The sequence below is a fragment of the Myotis brandtii genome, unplaced genomic scaffold, assembly GCF_000412655.1.
Source record: "Myotis brandtii unplaced genomic scaffold, ASM41265v1 scaffold381, whole genome shotgun sequence".
Lineage (NCBI taxonomy): Eukaryota > Metazoa > Chordata > Mammalia > Chiroptera > Vespertilionidae > Myotis > Myotis brandtii.
The window spans coordinates 757,460-776,341 of record NW_005364633.1 but is presented as its reverse complement, the minus strand read 5'-3'; the positions used below and the strand labels follow the sequence as shown (position 1 = coordinate 776,341).

General features: G+C 49.7%; 1 protein-coding gene across 1 annotated transcript in view; it reads right to left on the bottom strand.

Annotated features, from left to right (window-relative positions):
• MYO1B (myosin IB) overlaps nucleotides 1–18,882 on the bottom strand; it is a 135,057-nt gene that overhangs the window by 28,214 nt on the left and 87,961 nt on the right. The window contains exons 10-15 of the mRNA XM_014544777.1: nucleotides 17,962–18,109; nucleotides 17,586–17,704; nucleotides 17,231–17,317; nucleotides 16,400–16,465; nucleotides 7,189–7,293; nucleotides 4,679–4,741 (exon numbers count right to left, since the gene is read on the bottom strand). Of these exons, the coding sequence (XP_014400263.1) occupies nucleotides 4,679–4,741; nucleotides 7,189–7,293; nucleotides 16,400–16,465; nucleotides 17,231–17,317; nucleotides 17,586–17,704; nucleotides 17,962–18,109 (588 nt within the window). The remainder of the gene's footprint in view (nucleotides 1–4,678; nucleotides 4,742–7,188; nucleotides 7,294–16,399; nucleotides 16,466–17,230; nucleotides 17,318–17,585; nucleotides 17,705–17,961; nucleotides 18,110–18,882) is intronic.

Below are 18,882 nucleotides of genomic sequence, written 5' to 3'. Positions count from 1 at the left end.
TGTGTGTGTGTGTGTTTCTGTGTCTCTGTGTGTGTGTCTCTGTGTCTGTGAGTGTGTCTGTCCCTGTGTCTGTGTGTGTCTGTGTCTCTGTGTGTGTGTGTGTGTTTCTGTGTCTCTGTGTGTGTGTCTCTGTGTCTGTGAGTGTGTCTGTCCCTGTGTCTGTGTGTGTCTGTGTCTCTGTGTGTGTGTGTATCTGTCTGTGTGTGTGTGTCTGTGTGTGTGTCTGAGTGTGTGTGTGTGTCTGTGTGTGTGTGTGAGTGTGTCTCTGTGTGTGTGTGAGTGTGTGTGTGTGGGTGTGGGTGTGGTGGGGCACACACTGCACCGGTCCCCCCGCCCGTGCTCCCCCCACAGACAGGGCTTCGGAGTCACCGAGGCCCCCACAGCCGACTAAGAGCTGAAATCCACGTGGTTAGAAACAGGCGAGTAAGACCATGAAGACTCCAAGTCAGAAGCTCAAGTGACAGACAACACAGTCTCCACAGGTCACACGGCCCGGTCTTCTGGGGCCTGCGATCGACTCAGAGTTTGAGGAGGAAACTGGCGTCGGATGTGTCCAAACGGTCCATGTGTTCAAAACAAGTTTACTTTCCAGGGAAATGAACTAAAAGAGGGGCTCCGGACGCTGCTTTGAACGATCAAAGCCATGGAGCTGTGCTGGAAGGATGTCTGCTTAGCATGGAACTCAGCTCCCGGGTAAAACTTCCACACGACACGAGGGCACGAGGGAGCGTTTGCTGGGCACCAGACCCTGTGACCATATTCACCCCAAGAGCAGGGAGCCCAGGACACTGGGCCAGAGACCAGCATCTTCTGCTCTGCCCCTCCGACCGCCTCTCGGGTCCCTGTGTGTCCACTCCGGGAGGACGATCCGCCCCACTGACCTCCGACCCCTCCCCTTCCAACAGGGGAAGTGCCCGGTGGAGCTCACAGGGCCATAACATCCTCTGCCCGGCATGCATTCAATCACACCAAACCCGGGACGTGTGGGCCTGCAGGAATGAGTGTGTGGAACAGCCCCCGAGGAAGCTTCATTGTTAGGTGATTCTGGAAGGAAACGCTTCCTTTAAGGACCCAGGCTCCTACGTGAACTCAGATGGGTTTCTTCCATCACACACACACGGGGAATTTCGGCTGAGAAAATCGAGTTAAATTTAGCATATTCCCACTGTTGTTTTTCCTTCTTAAAGAGAAATAATATTTACGAAGGGAAACGTGTTAGTCATGACTTCCGAAAGTTAAATTCCCCGCAGCAAATTACCTTGGTCACAAAATTTAGGGGGAAAAACTTTTAGAAAAATCCACTGATTTTCTGCATGTCAGACTAGAGTTTTGAATTGCTTAAGAATATCGGTGTTCACGTTCCAACACCGTTCAGACGTTTCCAAACAAAGTTCACTTTTTAATTGAAAACTAGTGATGCTTTAGAATATTGGGTTTGTTTGTTTTGTTTTGTTGGTGTTTTTAAAATATATTTTACAAATCCGTGCACTGGTGGAGTCCCTCAGCCTGGCCTGTGACCTCTCACAATCCGGGACCCCTTGGGGTATGTCAGAGGCCCAGTGCATGGACTCGGCCCGATCCCTGCAGGCCAGGCCGAGGGACCCCACTGGTGCACAAATCCATGCACCAGGCCTCTAGTATGCATATAAGATCTTTGGTTAATCTCTTCCTGCCCTCCCCCTGCCCCCTCTTCCCTCTGAGATTCATCAGTCTGTTCCATGTTTCCATGCCTGTGCATCTGACCCCCTGGTGGTCAGTGTGTGTCATAGCTACCGGTCCAACGGTCAAACAATTGCTTAGGCTTTTATATATATAGATTGGTTTTTACAGAGAGGAAGGGTGAAGGATAGAGTTAGAAACATCGATGAGAGAGAAACATCGATCAGGTGCCTCCTGCACACCCCCTGCTGGGGATCGAGCCCACACCCAAGGTACATGCCATGCCCTTGACCAGAATCGAACCCAGGAACCTTTAGTCCGCAGGCCGATGCTGTATGCACTGAGCCAAACCAGTTAGGGCTAGAATATTGTTTTTAATGCTCAGTTTCATCAAAGATACATCTCTCAGGAATGACTGAGAGAGAAAAAATACTGGCTAATTACAGACTTTCTAAAAGGACTGTGCACGGTGAATAGGAAGGGCCGGGCTGGACATGGAGAGCCTGTAACCACATTCCTGGAGCACGGCTCTCACCTACAACTGACATGAAGGCTGCAGGACGATAAAGGTCATGTGCTGTTTCTAATTACTTTGCTATCAAGGCCAGATGGTTCGTCATCCTAAGCATAAAACAAGAGTTTCCAGGTTTTCACGAACAAATCCGTTCCTGCAATTAATTCATCCTATATAATAAAACCCTAATATGCAAATTGACTGAATGGCGGAACGACCGGTCGCTATGATGTGCACTGACCACCAGGAGGCAGACGCTCAACACAGGAGCTGCCTCCTGGTGGTCAGTGCGCTCCCACAGGGTGAGCGCCGCTCAGCCAGAAGCGGGGCTCACGGCTGGCGAGCGCAGCGGCGGTGGCGGGAGCCTCTCCCACCTCCGCAGAAGCGCTAAGGGTGTCCAACTGATGGCTTAGCCCCACTCCCCACGGGATCCAGGACTGCGAGAGGGCACAGGCCGGGCAGAGGGACCCCATCGAGTGCACGAATTTCGTGCACTGGGTCTGTAGTTTATAATATGACGTGAAAAGAAAAATCTTAGATTCGGAAAGCTTACTAAAAAGTATCCAGTAATTTCTCACACTTCAAGCCTTTCCCATACATATACACATATTTGTGTCACCTGAGAAATCCCATGGCCGTGGCCACCTGTGAAGCCACACATGCAATCTCCCCACCACACACGCTCTGAACCAATCTGGGGCCTACACCTGAACCACTCCTGGGGCCCTCACCTCAGCTCCAGAGGTTGTCCCTTTATCTCCGATACCATGCTTTTTAAAAAATTTTTTTAACAGCCCTGACCGGTTTGGCTCAGTGGATAGAGCGTCGGCCTGCGGACTCAAGGGTCCCAGGTTCGATTCCTGTCAAGGGCATGTACCTTGATTGCGGGCACATCCCCAGTAGGGGGTGTGCAGGAGGCAGCTGATCGATGTTTCTCTCTCATCGATGTTTCTAACTCTCTATCCCTCTCCCTTCCTCTCTGTAAAAAAATCAACAAAATATATTTAAAAAAATTTTTTTAACAAATACACTTTCCAGCTTTCTTCAGATGTAATTGACATATATAACGTTAACTTTAAGGTGCACAATGTGTTGATCTGATACACATATATTGCAAATGATTACCAATACAGCCATAGCTGTTGGCTAATGTCTCTATCACTAAAGCAATCACCATTTCCTTATGTGGTGAGAACACTTAAGACCGACTCTCTTAGCAACTTCTAAGTACATAATGCAGTATTGTTAGCTCCAGGCAACATGCTGTACTTTACATCCCCCAGAGCCTAATCCTCTTACAACTCCTATTTCCTCCCTGGATCCTGGCAACCACCACTGCACCCTGTTTCTCTGAGTTTGGCTTTTTTTAGATTCCAGATATTAGTGATATCATATAGCACCTGTCTTCGTCTGGCTTCTCTCCCTGAGCATGATGTCCTCAAGGTCTACCCAGGTTGTTGTAAGGGGCAGGACTTCCTGCTTGGTCATGGCTGAATGACACTCCTATATTCATTCATATCACACCTCCTTGAACCACTCATCCACAGGTGAAGACTGAGGTGACTCCCAGGTCTTGGCTATTGTAGCTAACGCTGCAATGAACATGGGAGGGCAGACATCTCTCCAAGATCCCGACTCCTCTTCCTCTGGATCTAAACCCAGAAGTGAAAGTGCTGGATCTGATGACCGTTCTATTTTTAATTTTTTAGGGAAGCTCCGCAATGTTTTCCATAGCAGCCGCACCCATTTACATCCCCAGCCACAGTGCACAAGGGTTCCCTTGTCTCCACCTGCTCGCTGGAAATCATCTTTGTGATAATAACCACTGAACCGGATGTGAAGAAGTCGCTGGAGTTTTAGAAGTGAAATGGCTATTTTGCTTTGGCAAAAACCTGCACGGCTGCTGCGAGCCCCCTCCGCTGGTGTTCACACCCCCAGGAGCCGGGCCTGGGCCTGGGCCTGCGCTCCAGCACCGGGGAGGGCTGGTTTCCAAGGGCGGGACGTGATACGGCGACGGGATAAGCCCAGGGAATCAGGCTAAGTATCAAAATCTCCCACTGTCCAGGCTTATGTTCAAGAACCATGTGCGACCCCCGAGGGCTGTAACAGAGTCTCCGGACTCTGCAGTTCCCCAGAGAAAAGCGCTCAAAGGATGAAAACACTCAAGCTTCACCCTGAAGGCAGTCAGACCACTAGTAAGGAGGGAAGTTGAGAAAACTGTGCCGGGGCCTGGGCCTGCGCTCCAGCACCGGGGAGGGCTGGTCTCCAAGGGCGGGACGTGTGCGCATCGTGATACGGGAACATCATGATAAGGCGACGGGATGAGCCCAGGGAATCAGGCTAAGTATCAAAACCTCCCGCTGTCCAGGCTGTCGTTCAAGAACCATGTGCGACCCCCGAGGGCTGTAACAGAGTCTCCGGACTCTGCAGTTCCCCGGAGAAGACCTGAAGGCAGTGAGACCGCTCGAAAGGAGGGAAGTAGAGAAAACTGTGCCAAATACTCACATTTTCTATCAGGTCACAGATGATAGCATTGTTGAAGTAGTCAATGTGAGTCCATTCTATGTCCTGGAAAACAAACCGGAAAATCAAATGCCGCAGCACGACGCTGCATCACCACCAACCAGAGTGGCCCCTGCCCAGCCGACTGTCCTTCACTTCCTGCCTGAATATTCCCTGTAAAATGAGTGCTGCCGATGCCGCCTCCCGGGCCCCACGCGGTCCACCCTGACATACTCATCGGAATGAACGCCCTTGACCTGTTCTGACACGGCCGCCCATTCCGCTCCCCATCCGCGGCCCTTTCCCATGCTTCTCCCTGGCCCTGGGCCAAACACGGACTCCACAGGCCCCTGGGTCAACATGACTCTGTGTATGTTTACAATGTTTATAAGGAAAGAAGTCAGCACTTGATCCCAAGAATCTAAGGCAGTGGTTCTCAACCTCCTGGCCCTTTAAATACAGTTCCTCATGCTGTGACCCCAACCATAAAATTATTTTCGTTGCTACTTCAGAACTGGAATGTTGCTACTGTGATGAATCGTCATGTAAATATCTGATATGCAGGATGGTCTTAGGCGACCCCTGTGAAAGGGTCGTTCGACCGCCAGAGGGGTCTCGACCCACAGGTTGAGAACCGCTGAATTCTAAGGCCTCGATTTTTCTATTCTTAATTTGTAATCCCTGGGGGAAATTAATTTCAGAGTGAGTCCCACGTTGTACGGCAGTGAATTATTTATTTCACGTGTGAAAACAGTTTGGTGTGAAGAGAAAGTATTTTCAACCTCGGGAGAGACACAAAGAGCCGATCCCCAGGCCCCGACGGAGGCAAATCGGAGGCCACATGGAACCGTTCTGTGTTTGCTTACATTCTGCCCATTCCTGTAAACATTTATTTTTCTTCTAAGGGGAAAGAATGGATTCACCCAGCAAGCTGGGCAGCTTCCTATACACGCTTAGAAGTGTCCCCGGCAATCCATACAAACTGTTTAAAGCTGCAGATCAAAGTCCTCACATTCTCTTTACGATGAAAAGACAGGAAGCGGATTAATCTGGCTTTTAGGATGTTTATGTTACCAAAATGTGTCAGACAAGTACACGAGTTTCTAAAGCATAAGGATCATGCAAAAAGAAAAATATTTATGACTTGGCTTTCAAGGAAATGGGTTATTTCACTAAGTCGATGGGGATAAAAATCACATTAGAAAAATCTGTATTGAGAAATAAAAATTAAAAAAGAGAGAATTCCGTGTCCTTAATGACTTAAAATGACACTATAAAAATGAAGAATACATATTATCATTACCCTTGTACTATAATATTACTGTAATATTTAGGCCAATAAATGAAAAGGTAACAAAAATAAAAATACAATAAAATCATTCCCTTTTAGTTTTTGAAATAAGTAATTTTATTCTTCAAGATGGACTATTTTAAAAATGAAAGGGTAAGAACCATGTATGTGCTTTACCGTTAAGGATAAAAGAACTCTGTAAACATTCCTTCTTATTTGTAAATGACAGTAAGTGAGACAGTCTCCATAGCACTAGCACAATAGCTGGCATTATAGCAAGCGCTCAACAAATGTGACCTATTTTCATTATAAATTTTTAGAAAACCAATGCTTTCCAAGATGGAACAACAATACTGAGTTTTTTCATAGACAGTTGGCTAAGTTTTGGCAAATGCACAGTGTCCTGTAATTACCACACAATCAGCCCCCAAATCCCCTCGGGCTTCCCCCTTTGCAGTCCTCCTCTCGCCTGCCCCCTCCCCCACAGTAACCACTGGCCTGCCTTTAATACTCTGCCTCTGTAGCTTCGCCTTTTCTGGAACAACACAGAACCAGAATCGTACAATCGATAGCCTCTGGTCTGGCTCCCTTCACTTAGCCTAGTGTGAGATTCGTTCCTGCAATCGTGTGTCTCAATCCTTTGTTCCTTCTAGCCGGTTTGGCTCAGTGGATAGAGTGTCAGCCTGTGGACTAAAGGGTCCCGGGTTCGATTACAGTCAAGGGCACAGGCTCAGACTGCAGGCTCAATCCCCAGTAAAGGGCGTGCAGGAGGCAGCCAATCAATGATTCTCTTTCTCATCATTGATGTTTCTCTCTCTCCTCTCCCTTCCTCCCTGAAATCGTTTGTTCCTTTCTGCGTGCTGTGTCATACGCCCTTGTGTGGATGTACCACAGTTGTTTGTCCATTCACTTCAGACTTCCCTTAACACAGTGCCCTGTCCCATCATTGCATTAAAGTCCTGTGGGACCTGAGTCGGTAAGTGGCATTTATCGAGCACCTGCTGTGTGTCACACATTTTGCCAGGCACCAGCAGCCAGCAGCAAAAAACAAAACAAAAGTCCCAGTCAGCTCAGATGTCATACAAAACAAATGTTCAAGAGACACCAGGCAGCTACACTTAGGTAACGCTGATTTCGGGGTCATGGCTATGCAGTCTTCTGAATCCAGAATTTGTATCATGAGTGAAAAGGGGACATTTTAAAAGCTGTGCGTCAACATTACCTCCCGTATGTACTCCTCCTGCTCTTCTTTAAGAGTGAGTTCGATGAAGATTTGCTGCAGCTTCTCATTACAATAATTGATGATGAACTGCTCAAAGCTGTTGTCCTGCATGGAAAACAATGAACCATGCATTAGCTCTCCCGCAACGGCGACCTCTAACCTCTCAATCCGCGAGAAGCGTCACACACGGGCTCAAATTGACCAGGGGCCCAGCACACAGCCCCCGGGACGGAGGCTCACACACCAAGGCACACGAGAAACGGTCCACGGGGCAAGCGAATGAATGGAGGACACACAGCTAGGCAGGATGTGAAGGATGAAGATGTTTAGTTGACCAAGGAGCACCCCCCACACGGTAAAGAATATAAATAAACACATTTTCCCCTGAAGATTCAGAAGGAAAAAAACCCAAACAGATTTATCATCTGTCACCCAAGTTTTCAACCTTCCATTCTCAGGGGTAACTGTGGAGCTCAAGAAGGTCTCCCTGTGTGTAAAGATGTGTGTGCCTGTGTACTGATCAGTTTCCTGTTCATCTGTCTCACTAGAGCAGTGGTTCTCAACCTTGGCTGCACATTAGAATCACCTGGGAATCTTTGTAAAATCCTGATTTCTGGGCCTCATCATTCGTAACAAAGAAACAGAATTTCCAGAGGATGAGGCCCAGAAATCAGGATTTTACAAAGATTCCCAGGTGATTCTAATGTGCAGCCAAGGTTGAGAACCACTGCACTAGAGGGTACACTTCCAACTACACATCCCCTGTTCACAATGTAGGCCCAGCACCTCGCACCTAGTAAGTACTCAATACGCATCTGATGAGCCAATGAATGGACTGCACATGCATCTGATGAGCCAATGAGTGAACGGCATGCCTCTAAAAAGACGGCTCACGGCCATCGGCACGTCAAAACCATCTCCTACTTAGAAACCATCTCTGCTCAGAAGGCTCACATAGTTACTACTCTCATGACCCTCCGCACTTTCTCCTTTACAGAAGACCTCCTGTGAAATCGGGTGGGTGGTCCACGCCGAAAGCATCTCTGAGCAATCCACCGGGAGGTCTATCCTGGAGGCTGTGAATGGACACCCTTCACGGAACCACGTGGTCCAGGAAGAGGTGGTTCTGGTAATAAAACTCGTGAGTTTCGACTCTATCCCTCCTCTTTGCAGAGAGAGAGATGGTGGCATTGGGAGCAAAGGACGGGAGGACCCCACCAGGATCAGCCTGACTCTTCTCCTCTGGGGGGCCAGTCCCAGGACAATGAGTGAGCTGAGAGGGTCTGCATGGAACAGAACTGATCGCCCCTCCCTGTGGATTCATGGCCTTCGAATCTCCCCATAAATACAAGCGAAGAAGTCATGGAGAGCTTTGAAACCTGACCTTTCCAACTCGACTGTGGCCCCACCTGGGACTTAAGTATTGAAAGGACATGTGCAGAGCGCTTCTCCCTGGAAGTTGGCAGAGGAGGACTCCCCACAGGGATGAGCTAGCTAATCAGAGGGACGTCTGACTCGGAACCATAGATGACACGGGTACACGGTCACGGCTGATCTTCTCATGTTAAATGTAGTCAAGGACAAAGTGGTTTTCTTAATCCTGAAGTTTATAAAGGTCACACCTTGATGCTCAATACTTTCAACAAAGAGAGTCTTAGACACAAAGGCAGTCCCCAGGCCCCACCTTCACATAAAAACTGAAAACCACGTGCTCCCGTCCTCAGAGATCAACCATTTAGATTAGAAGCCGCAGTCCACCGGGTAGCAATGTGTTATTATTACTACTACTATTATTATTATTGCTGCTATAACCAGTATAAGGACATTACATATATGAGGAAGTCTGGTTTTCTTGGTTTGGTGAAACAGGTCCTTACAGAATGCTACTAGCACAAGCGAAAACCTTAGAAACAAAATCAGTATTTTAATGGTTTATATGAGCAGATCTTTATGTTTGTTTTTAGAAAACAAATCCGTGGGATAAATCCTTCCTAGTAATTGAGTAAGTCTGTGCCGGTGGGGCTATTTTTTTTTAATGTTAAATCTTCCAATGGCAGGTGCTGAGGAGGGGCGGGGGCAGTGTGTTCAGACCCAGACGCGGCTGCGCACAGCCTGACGGACACCCAAGGACAGCCTTCACATAAAAACTGAAAACCACGTGCTCCCGTCCTCAGAGATCAACCATTTAGATTAGAAGCCGCAGTCCACCGGGTAGCAATGTGTTATTATTACTACTACTATTATTATTATTGCTGCTATAACCAGTATAAGGACATTACATATATGAGGAAGTCTGGTTTTCTTGGTTTGGTGAAACAGGTCCTTACAGAATGCTACTAGCACAAGCGAAAACCTTAGAAACAAAATCAGTATTTTAATGGTTTATATGAGCAGATCTTTATGTTTGTTTTTAGAAAACAAATCCGTGGGATAAATCCTTCCTAGTAATTGAGTAAGTCTGTGCCGGTGGGGCTATTTTTTTTTAATGTTAAATCTTCCAATGGCAGGTGCTGAGGAGGGGCGGGGGCAGTGTGTTCAGACCCAGACGCGGCTGCGCACAGCCTGACGGACACGCCAAGGACAGGCGACGGACACACACGGAGTAGGGCCCCGAGCACAGCGTCACAGGCAGCACAGCGTGCAGAGCAGGCGGAGCTACACGTGGAGCTACCCTGACTCCCCTCGGGCTCCGGGCTCCCTGCGTGGACTCTGGCCACGCCCACACGGCCGCCACAGGCCCTCGCTGCCACGGTCACACCGGAAAGCGCGTCCCACGGGCACGCACAGGCCACCGTGCACACGGGATACTTACTGCATCCTGGCGGAGGGACAGATACACAGGTGCAGTCAGCCCTTAGTTTGCAAGAAGCTTCTAGAAGTGAACACTTACGGACAGTTACTCAGGGGTGCGGGTGGCAGGGCTGACCATCCGGGCAGTATTCCTGAGGGCGCATCTAACACGTTAGATCCAGACACGTGTCCCAACAGTGCACGAGTCGGGACCTGGGACCTACTACACGTGGGGTCTGCGCGGGCTCTGCGAGAGGCGGGGGGGGGGGGGGGGGTGTGACTGACATGGCGACACACCCCGTGACTTGCCTGCAGTCCTAAGGCTGCGGAGCCTAACGCCTCTAATTCTGAATTACCAGGAAAGATAACGTGTGTGGCTTCCACCCAGAGTCAGGGACAGAGGCAGCTGCAGGTCACCAAAAGGTGAAGCGTTCAGCAAGATCCAGGTCCGCTCCCCTCCCCCAGCACTGCGACCCCCCCACCCCCACCCCTCGGTGCCACCCTCTATGGGACTCACCCCCATGCCACCCTCCTCTGTGGGAGCACCCCGTGCCACCCACCCCTGTGCCACCCACCCCGGTGCTATAGCCGGGTGTCTCCCCTCCAAGCACAGCAAGGTGCTACAAGGGTTTGTGGAGACGCTGAAGAACAAAAGCTGGGCTCTGACCGGTCCTGTTGCTTAAAGAGTGAAAACAAAAACAGACCAGCACAGCCACAGGGCAGCACAGCCACAGGGCGGCACGGCCACAGGGCGGCACAGCCACAGGGCGGCACAGCCACAGGGCCGCATCCAGTGGTTCCCACGGCAGTGTCTGCGCATCTGCTGCAAGCACAGCTCCCGGCCCCCAGAACAGGCCACGGCCGCCGGCGGTCACGCTGCTGACAAGGAAGGGGGCCCTGGATCCTGGGGTCTGAATGTAAGTTGTGGACACTGTCCAAATTCGGGGGGAAAAGGGGCTTCAGAACCCCTTAAAAATAACTTGCAAAGCCCTGGCCGGCTTGGCTCAGTGGATAGAGCGTCAGCCTGCGGATTGAAGGGTCCCAGGTTCGATTCCGGCCAAGGGCACATGTCTGGGTTGCAGGCTTGATCCCCAGTGGGGGGCGTGCAGGAGGCAGCCGATCAATGATTCTCTCTCATCATTGATTTTCTCTCTCCCTCTCCTCCCTTATTCTCTGAAATCAATAAAGAAATATATTAAAAAAAATAACTTGCAAAGGTTTATAATCCGCAGAAAACTAAGCAACAGCCTTGGGCAGCTCATGGAGCTGAACCCGCACAGGTCTAAAGTGTCCTTCATCTGCTCAGGCGGCCAACATCCCTGGCTCCCCTGCAAAACAGCCACTCTGGGTCTCGGGACCTCACACGGACAGGGAGCCCCCAAAGCAAGCTGATATCTGGAGACATTTTGGGGTTTTTTAAGAACCGTGAGGGTGGCCAGCAATCCAGAGCGGGTGGCACCGGTCCCACGTGTCAGCCGCATGAGTCAGTCCCCAGGGGAGGAAGTGGCCGGCGAGAGAGCCCACGCATGACTCACCTCCTCGCTCGTTTTCTACCCATGCTCCGCGCATGGAATTTTTCTCCACTGTCCAACCCACATGTATCCCTATTATTACTGTGATTATTATAAAACTAAAACTGTTGGGAATACCTTCGAACAACTCCATCCAGAATTTTCCATTAGACAATCCCCTTGAATGAAGCTCAGAAGCAACACCCCGTCTCACCGCCCCCAGCCCCCCACTCCACCCCCAAGCACACACACACACACACACTAGGTCTGCTCCACAGCCAGGGCTCGGGCTCCACCGGCTCACAAGGAGCTCACCCAGTGTGGGCTCGGGGAGGGCTCTATAGATGTATCGCCTCCCAAAATGTGAAACTCCAGGGCTTCTCTCAACGGTTCTAGAGTGTGAGTCCACCCCACCGTGCAGACAGAACACCAGGCCCTCAGCAGAGCTCATCACCAATTCATACTCGCACATGCCGGCTATATATAAATGTTGTTCCTCCAGGGATGAGTTTTAAAGATGGATCAAATACACTGGCCTGGCCTGGGTGGTGTGGCTCAGGGTTTGAGCGTTGACCTATGAACCAGGAGGTCATGGTTTGATTCCCAGTCAGGGCACATGCCCGGGCTGCAGGCTCGATCCCCAGTGTGGGGCGTGCAGAAGGCAGCCGATCGATGATTCTCTCTCATCATTGATGTTTTTCTCTCTTTCTCCCTCTCGTTTCCTCTCTCTCTAAAATGCATACACACACACACACACACACACACACACACACACACATATATGCCAGTTACTAGAGTTTTCTCAGTAACAGAGTAGGCAGGTATTTAAATCCCGAACTCTTCACAAACAGCAAACACTGAGAGGGAGACGTAGAGTGAAGGAGGCAGCTCTACCACACTTGTCCTTAGGACGGGGCCTGGAGGATCTGGCGGGTGAATATTATGTGTCGGAAACAGGAGGGCAATTCGAACCCAAAGACCAAGATTCATTCCAGCACAAGCCCTTTTCATGACACATTTAACTGGCATTTCTTACAGTTCAACTCTCCTTGCAGGTCCACTGTTGGCTGTATCAGGTTGGGCAGGGGTCCTATATTTCACAAACAATGAAGTCGCTTGTGTAATATATGAAACAATACATTTCTATAAAAGCGATAGGACGCTGAGCTTAACAGTGCTGTTTGGAAGGAGTTGGGCTGTCTTCCTGCTGTAAAATGTGCTGTTGGTCCTAGCAAAAGTGTACTTGGTGGAAAACCGTGGGACAGTCCCCAGTAATGATAATGTTCCTCTAAAAAAATATACTGTGCTTAATCCATTTTTTAAAACCGCAATGTCAAGCAATAGGCCCTACATCAAGAGCTGCCTTTTATAAAAAGTAAATTTTAAAAAAACCCTCAAAATAAGAGAAAAACATTTCACAATAAATATTGTTCTTTTTAGACATCTACAAAATTAAATGACTGGCTAAACTTGTAGAAAACTTCCCTTTAATTATCGTATAACATTGCTCTTCCAGGAACATACTCAAATGTGGCAAATTTTAGGAAAAAACGGTTTTATAGCCTGGGCTGGTGGCTCAGCCGGTTGTAGCACCGTTCCGTACACCAAAAGGTTGTGGGTTCGGTCCCTGGTCAGGGCATGGACAGGCAGCAACCAATGTTTCTCTCGTTCCCTCTCAAAAGAAATTTTTATTTTTAAATCAATAAACATCCTTGGTGAGGATGAAAAAAAAAAAAGCACAGAACAAAACACAGCGGTGCAGTGCTCTCCCTAAATATTTTAAAATAGGCTTTGCTTTAAAATGTGAGGCAAGAATAATGATGGAACCTGGAACAGCAGATGCTGCCTGTACCTAGAATCACTTTTCTTTTTACAACAGTTCAGAAAAGAAATCCTAGAATCGCAAGACGAACTGACCAGGCTACGCCGACGGTCGCCCAACTCCTGGATTGTGTTCTGGGGAGAGAAATGGAAAAGGAATGCCCGATTCAAAACAACCAGCGCCCCCCCTACTCCCCCGAAGCTAGCTCCGGTGTGAAAGAGGCGTGTGCAGCCCAATGGCCTGCGCTGGGCCCCAGGACACGAACAACTAATTAACTTCCCCGTGAAACCCCCTGTCCATTCTAATTCCCGCCAGACAAGGACTCAGGGAAGAGCTGAATCGAGTGCGATGGTCAGCGCTGCTCTGAGTTTCATTTCATTCTCTTAAGGGAGGCACTTATTATTTGAGAGAGAGAGATGCCCCGAATATTCCTCCCAGACCAAAGGCCATGTCTCCGGTTCTAAGAACATCAGCACTGAGTTGGGGAGAATTGCAGCGGCTGGATGATAACCTTCTTCCTTCACAAAACCGACTTCTGTTCTCCCGGGATGTCCAGCTGGGCTTTCCTCCTTGGCGAGTTTCAGTTCCCTTCGCCCGACGCCCGGCATCCGCGCTCCGCTGATCTGGTTCCCAGGCTGACTGAGGGTCCACGCGGCCTCAGCGCGCCTCCCGCGCCCGGGAACTCGGCCACCAGCCCGCGTGTCAGCACCCCGGCTTCCGCGCATCATAGTCCAGCTCCTGTTCAGAGAAGCCCCGAGCGCACGCCAGGTTTCCGCCAGCTCAGCTGACACCGTGCCCACGGGAACGGTCAGGGGGGTCACAAGGCAGGATTCGAAACAGAGACCTCAGGGCCTTTACTGTCCATCGTGTAAAGCGAGGCCCAGGGTGTTGTAACCACACACCCTCTCGCTCCTGCAGTCGGCATTCACGGGACGAAGACGGGCTTCTCTCTGCACTCAGGTGATTTCCACGCGTGTAGACAACATCACAGGCACATCCAGGTTCACCGCGGAAGGGTTCTGCGCCCTCCTCCCGAAGCCACACCCGCAGCCACAGCCCCGTGACCTGGCTTCCAGGCGCTCGACCCCCGGGGCCTCCTGCCCTTCACGGGTTCCCGTTTTTAGAGAACCCAGCACGGCGGAGGGTGGCATCGGGGGTACGTATACACTAGAAGGAAAAAGACTTGCTAATTCTGACCCCAAGGGCACGTGAAAGTGCCCAACCAAATCTTTATTCTGACTTCCCCACACTAAATCTATTTGTAAAATAATGACGTTGTTAAAATCAAGATGTTTGGAAGATGGCTCTGAGAAGACTTAGACAGGCGAATGGAGGGAACAAGGAATTATCATGAAGACTAGATGTTACTTCTCTCCAAGAACTGGGGGAACCCAGTCCCGTGCTGCCAGGAGAAGGAAGGTTAGCTCCCAACGACTATGGCCACGAAGAGACTTGCTACAGACATGCGACCCGTTGGTTGGCTTTGGCCTGGACTGACATTCCTGTTTAAAAGAGCAGAACTGTCACCCGTTTGTGGTGAGGACTATGGTCTACATGCAGATGAGGGTGAGGTGAGATGGACTGTAGGTGCGGCTGGGCGTTTTCCAAGGGAATTTTGCACAGAGGCCGCACAGAAGGCCAGCACGCAGCCAGGAACTCACAGTTCACGCTGGAGAGTCCTGTTTACGGGGCAGCTGCCCCTGCTCCGCACCCTGGGATCGCCCGGGCGCTGCACATTCTGCTTCGGGGCCCACGCCCCGCAATTCTGAACGACTGGTCGGGGTGCAGCCCGGACACCTCAATTTCCAGAAGCTCCCCAGTGACCCCAGCGCGCAGCCAGGTCTGAGCTACTGGACCGGGGCATCCCGCTGAAGGAAGAAAGACATTCGGAAAAGTGTGCAGGCACTTCCATCAGCGCAAGCGCACACAGGGTCACAGCGCTGGGAGAAAGGCTGATGGAACCGTGTGCGGGAAGACGGGCTTGGAGAGAAACGGGAATGAGCCGTAAGGGAAGAATATTCTTGGATCACTGACGGGCATCCCACCCAGAGCCAAGTTCCAGGATGTTTCCGCCCGGAACACCAGAGTTCTGTTCGGATAGGCCTGTAGCAAACACACTTTGAAAAAGGGAGCCAGCCCAGGCCGGGGCTCAGGGGGTTGGAGCATTCATTGTTCCTCACACCAAAGGGTTGTGGGTTTGGTCCCCGGTCGGGGCAGGTACAGGAGGCAACCGACTGATGCTTCTCTTTCACATGGATGTCTGTGTGTGTGTGTGTGCGTGTGTGTGTGTGTGTGCGTGTGTGTCTTCCTTCCTCTCTAAAATCAATAAAAACAAACAAGACATATCCTCAGGCGAGGATTTAAAACAAAAAGAATCAGCTTCCTGGAGGGACTCTCCTAGCAGACAGGCTGTGTCCTCAGCCGGCAGCAGACCCTCACTCGCAGGGCCGGATCCGGCCCGTTTGAAATGAATAAAACTAAAAAAAAAAAAAAAGACCGTACCCTTTTATGTAATGATGTTTACTTAGAATTTATATTAGTTCACACAAACACTCCATCCATGCTTTTGTTCCAGCCCTCCGGTCCAGTTTAAGAACCCATTGTGGCCCTCGAGTCAGAAAGTTTGCCCACCCCTGCACTAAACCCTCTAACCCAGCCCCCGGGGGGGGGTCCCACAGAGACGAAGTGACCGGCGCTGCTGGGCGAGGCCAGCACTCAGCCATCCTTCCTTCCTGACTTTTTCACGGCACCGTCCTGCCTCACTTTCCAAACCACTTACAAATAAATGAACGCCCTCAGGCATCATGTCCACACACCTTGTTGGAAATTTCCCGGTAAGAATTCTGCATTTGCCATTTCAAAAGTCAGGTGCTAATACAGGAAGCTCTGTTACACACAGCAGTGTCTCCAAAATGCCTCTCTTCGCACGCAAAAGACATCCAAACACACACATGTTCTGTTATATCTGCACAGAGGTCATTTGTTGATTCGAAGTTACATTAATTACATACACATTGTCTATGGAAGAGTTAATTCCCAACTGTTCGAAATTAACAAAGATAATACAAGAAATAGAAAAAAAGCTTACCTCAAAAATTTCAAAGCCGTAAATGTCCAAAACACCCATGACCTTCTTCCTCACTTTGGTCTGAGCCTTCAAAAGTTTCAAAGTGATGAGTTAATTTAGGCATGAAAATTGACACTAAAAGCACAGCAAAGAACATCCTATATAATAAAACCCTAATATGCAAATCAACCGAACGGCGGAATGACCGGTCGCTATGAACAGACAAAAATTTCAAAGCCGTAAATGTCCAAAACACCCATGACCTTCTTCCTCACTTTGGTCTGAGCCTTCAAAAGTTTCAAAGTGATGAGTTAATTTAGGCATGAAAATTGACACCAAAAGCACAGCAAAGAACATCCTATATAATAAAACCCTAATATGCAAATCAACCGAACGGCGGAATGACCGGTTGCTATGAACAGATGACATTTAAGGAAGGCAGTAGGGATGCTTAATTATGAAAAGAATCGCTAAGTCCCACAACAGGCAGGGTCTTTCAAAGCCGCCCAGCCAATCGCCTCATTTGACGGAAGAACAGTAGTTAACAAAAGGGGTCATGTGACCTCTCGGGCAGGGTGTCCAACTAGTCAGCAGAGGGGCCAGGACGCTGAGAGTGAGCCTGCAAAGACCGTTAGATCATTATTCACTAGAAAGACTGCTCATGACGTGGCAAAGCCAAACAGAACCCCTGAGAAATGTCAACCCTACGGGAGGGAAATCCTTTTCAAGGAACAATCCTGATACGTGGTAGCCAATAATTTGATTGTAAGGTTAAAGTATCTTTTCGCCTAATGTTTCCACTCCGAGTACCATTTATGACCAGGGATCTATTTGGCTGGAGAGGCTCAGTACCTTGATGCTTTCGTTGATTCGATTCACCAGCCACGAGAACAACCTGCTGTAGAGGTTTTTAGCCAGAGCGTCCCGGGCATAATACGCCTAAAAGAAAGAAAAAGAAAAACTCAGCATACCCACGACTACCACAGTGCTCGCCTTCAATAAAATAAGATTTAAAAAAATATATATTTGCAGCTCTTTTATTCCACATTTCTTCTCAGAGCCATTTTTCATTACACTCTGGATGACCAGTCAAGCCACAGAGAACTGATAAGTGGTAACCCAATAATCTGATGATAAAATTCAAGCACCCCTGATACAAAGCTATCAACCCCCCGAAACACCCCCATCTGGCGCTGTGCTCACCCACCTGCGCCACATTCAGCGTGGTGGACACCTTCTCCTGCTTGGCCTCCACCGTGCGGAAGCTGAAGGCGCGCTCCAGGACCGACTGGTCGATGGCCGTCAGCTCGCAGATCTCCTTCAGCTCTGTCGGGGGGAGGACAGGACCGTGACTGCCTGCGCTGCCCAGAGCCATGCTCCCGGCTCAGGAGTTCCTTCTACGGCACATGCAACCCGCACGGCACAAGACACTCAAAACTCAGCCGTTAGTGTGTTTCTGTTCAGTTTCACTACAAAGCTGTTTTCGAACCGATCGAAAGCAAGGTTGACTCTCCGGATTAAAAACTGTGGGCAGAGGAGTCAGGACGCCTTTGCCGGACGAAGCTGATTCCGCACGGACTTACCGTTCTTATCCTTGATTTTGCTTTCGTCTAAGCCGTTCACTCGAGACTCGGGCTTGAACTCGATGTTCCCCAGTTTCAGCACCGCGGCCACCACCTCCAGGACGGCCTCAGCCTCGTGGTCCATGAAGCCCACGATCTGCATGGCATTCTGGGGGGACAAACACCCGTTTCCTGTCTGTAGTTCTTTATTTTTTTTTTAAATGAATCATATAACATATTTGTTTCTGAAGTAACAAAAACAACAACCACCAAAAAGACAACAGCGTTCAGGAATAAACTTCCCCAAACGAAAGCCTGTTAACAAACTGGATAGAGCACCCACGTGCGGCTTTATCTTGTGCAAAGGTTTCGAGCTGAGGTTCTGGGAGCCCCAGGGCACCTCATGGGCTGTGACAAAGGCGGGGGGGAGGGGTAAACAGGAAGATAGAGGAGGCTGGGAGCTGAGCCTTGGGCTCCCACTCCATTTCTGTGTGCGTATACACATCTATCTTTTATACCGGAACTCTATTGCTGGAAAGAACACCTTTCATAACCCCCTACAGAAAAGCCTCCTCGTTCACTTTACACACGAGAAAACCTGTGGTTTGCACAGATGAAGTTTGCAAACAGACCCAAGGCCCTGTGGGTAGTAAGGCACATCCGTCCAGCCATGAATTTGCATTGAGTGCCAACGATCTGCCAGGCAGAGTCCTTAGAGCTGGCCTAGAACCCACGTCTCAAAACTGTACGCAGGACTCCACAGGCCTCGCCTTCGACGATGCCCAGTTTTAATAAATGACGCACTCGGAGAAACGCTTTCTTTTCGAGAAGAGCCCAGCTTGTCTGTTCATCTGGTTATGACGAGGCAACCCAGAATCCAAGCATATGCAACAGTAGAGAGAGCAGGGAGAGACCCCAAGTCCTCCCAGAGACGAACTGGTG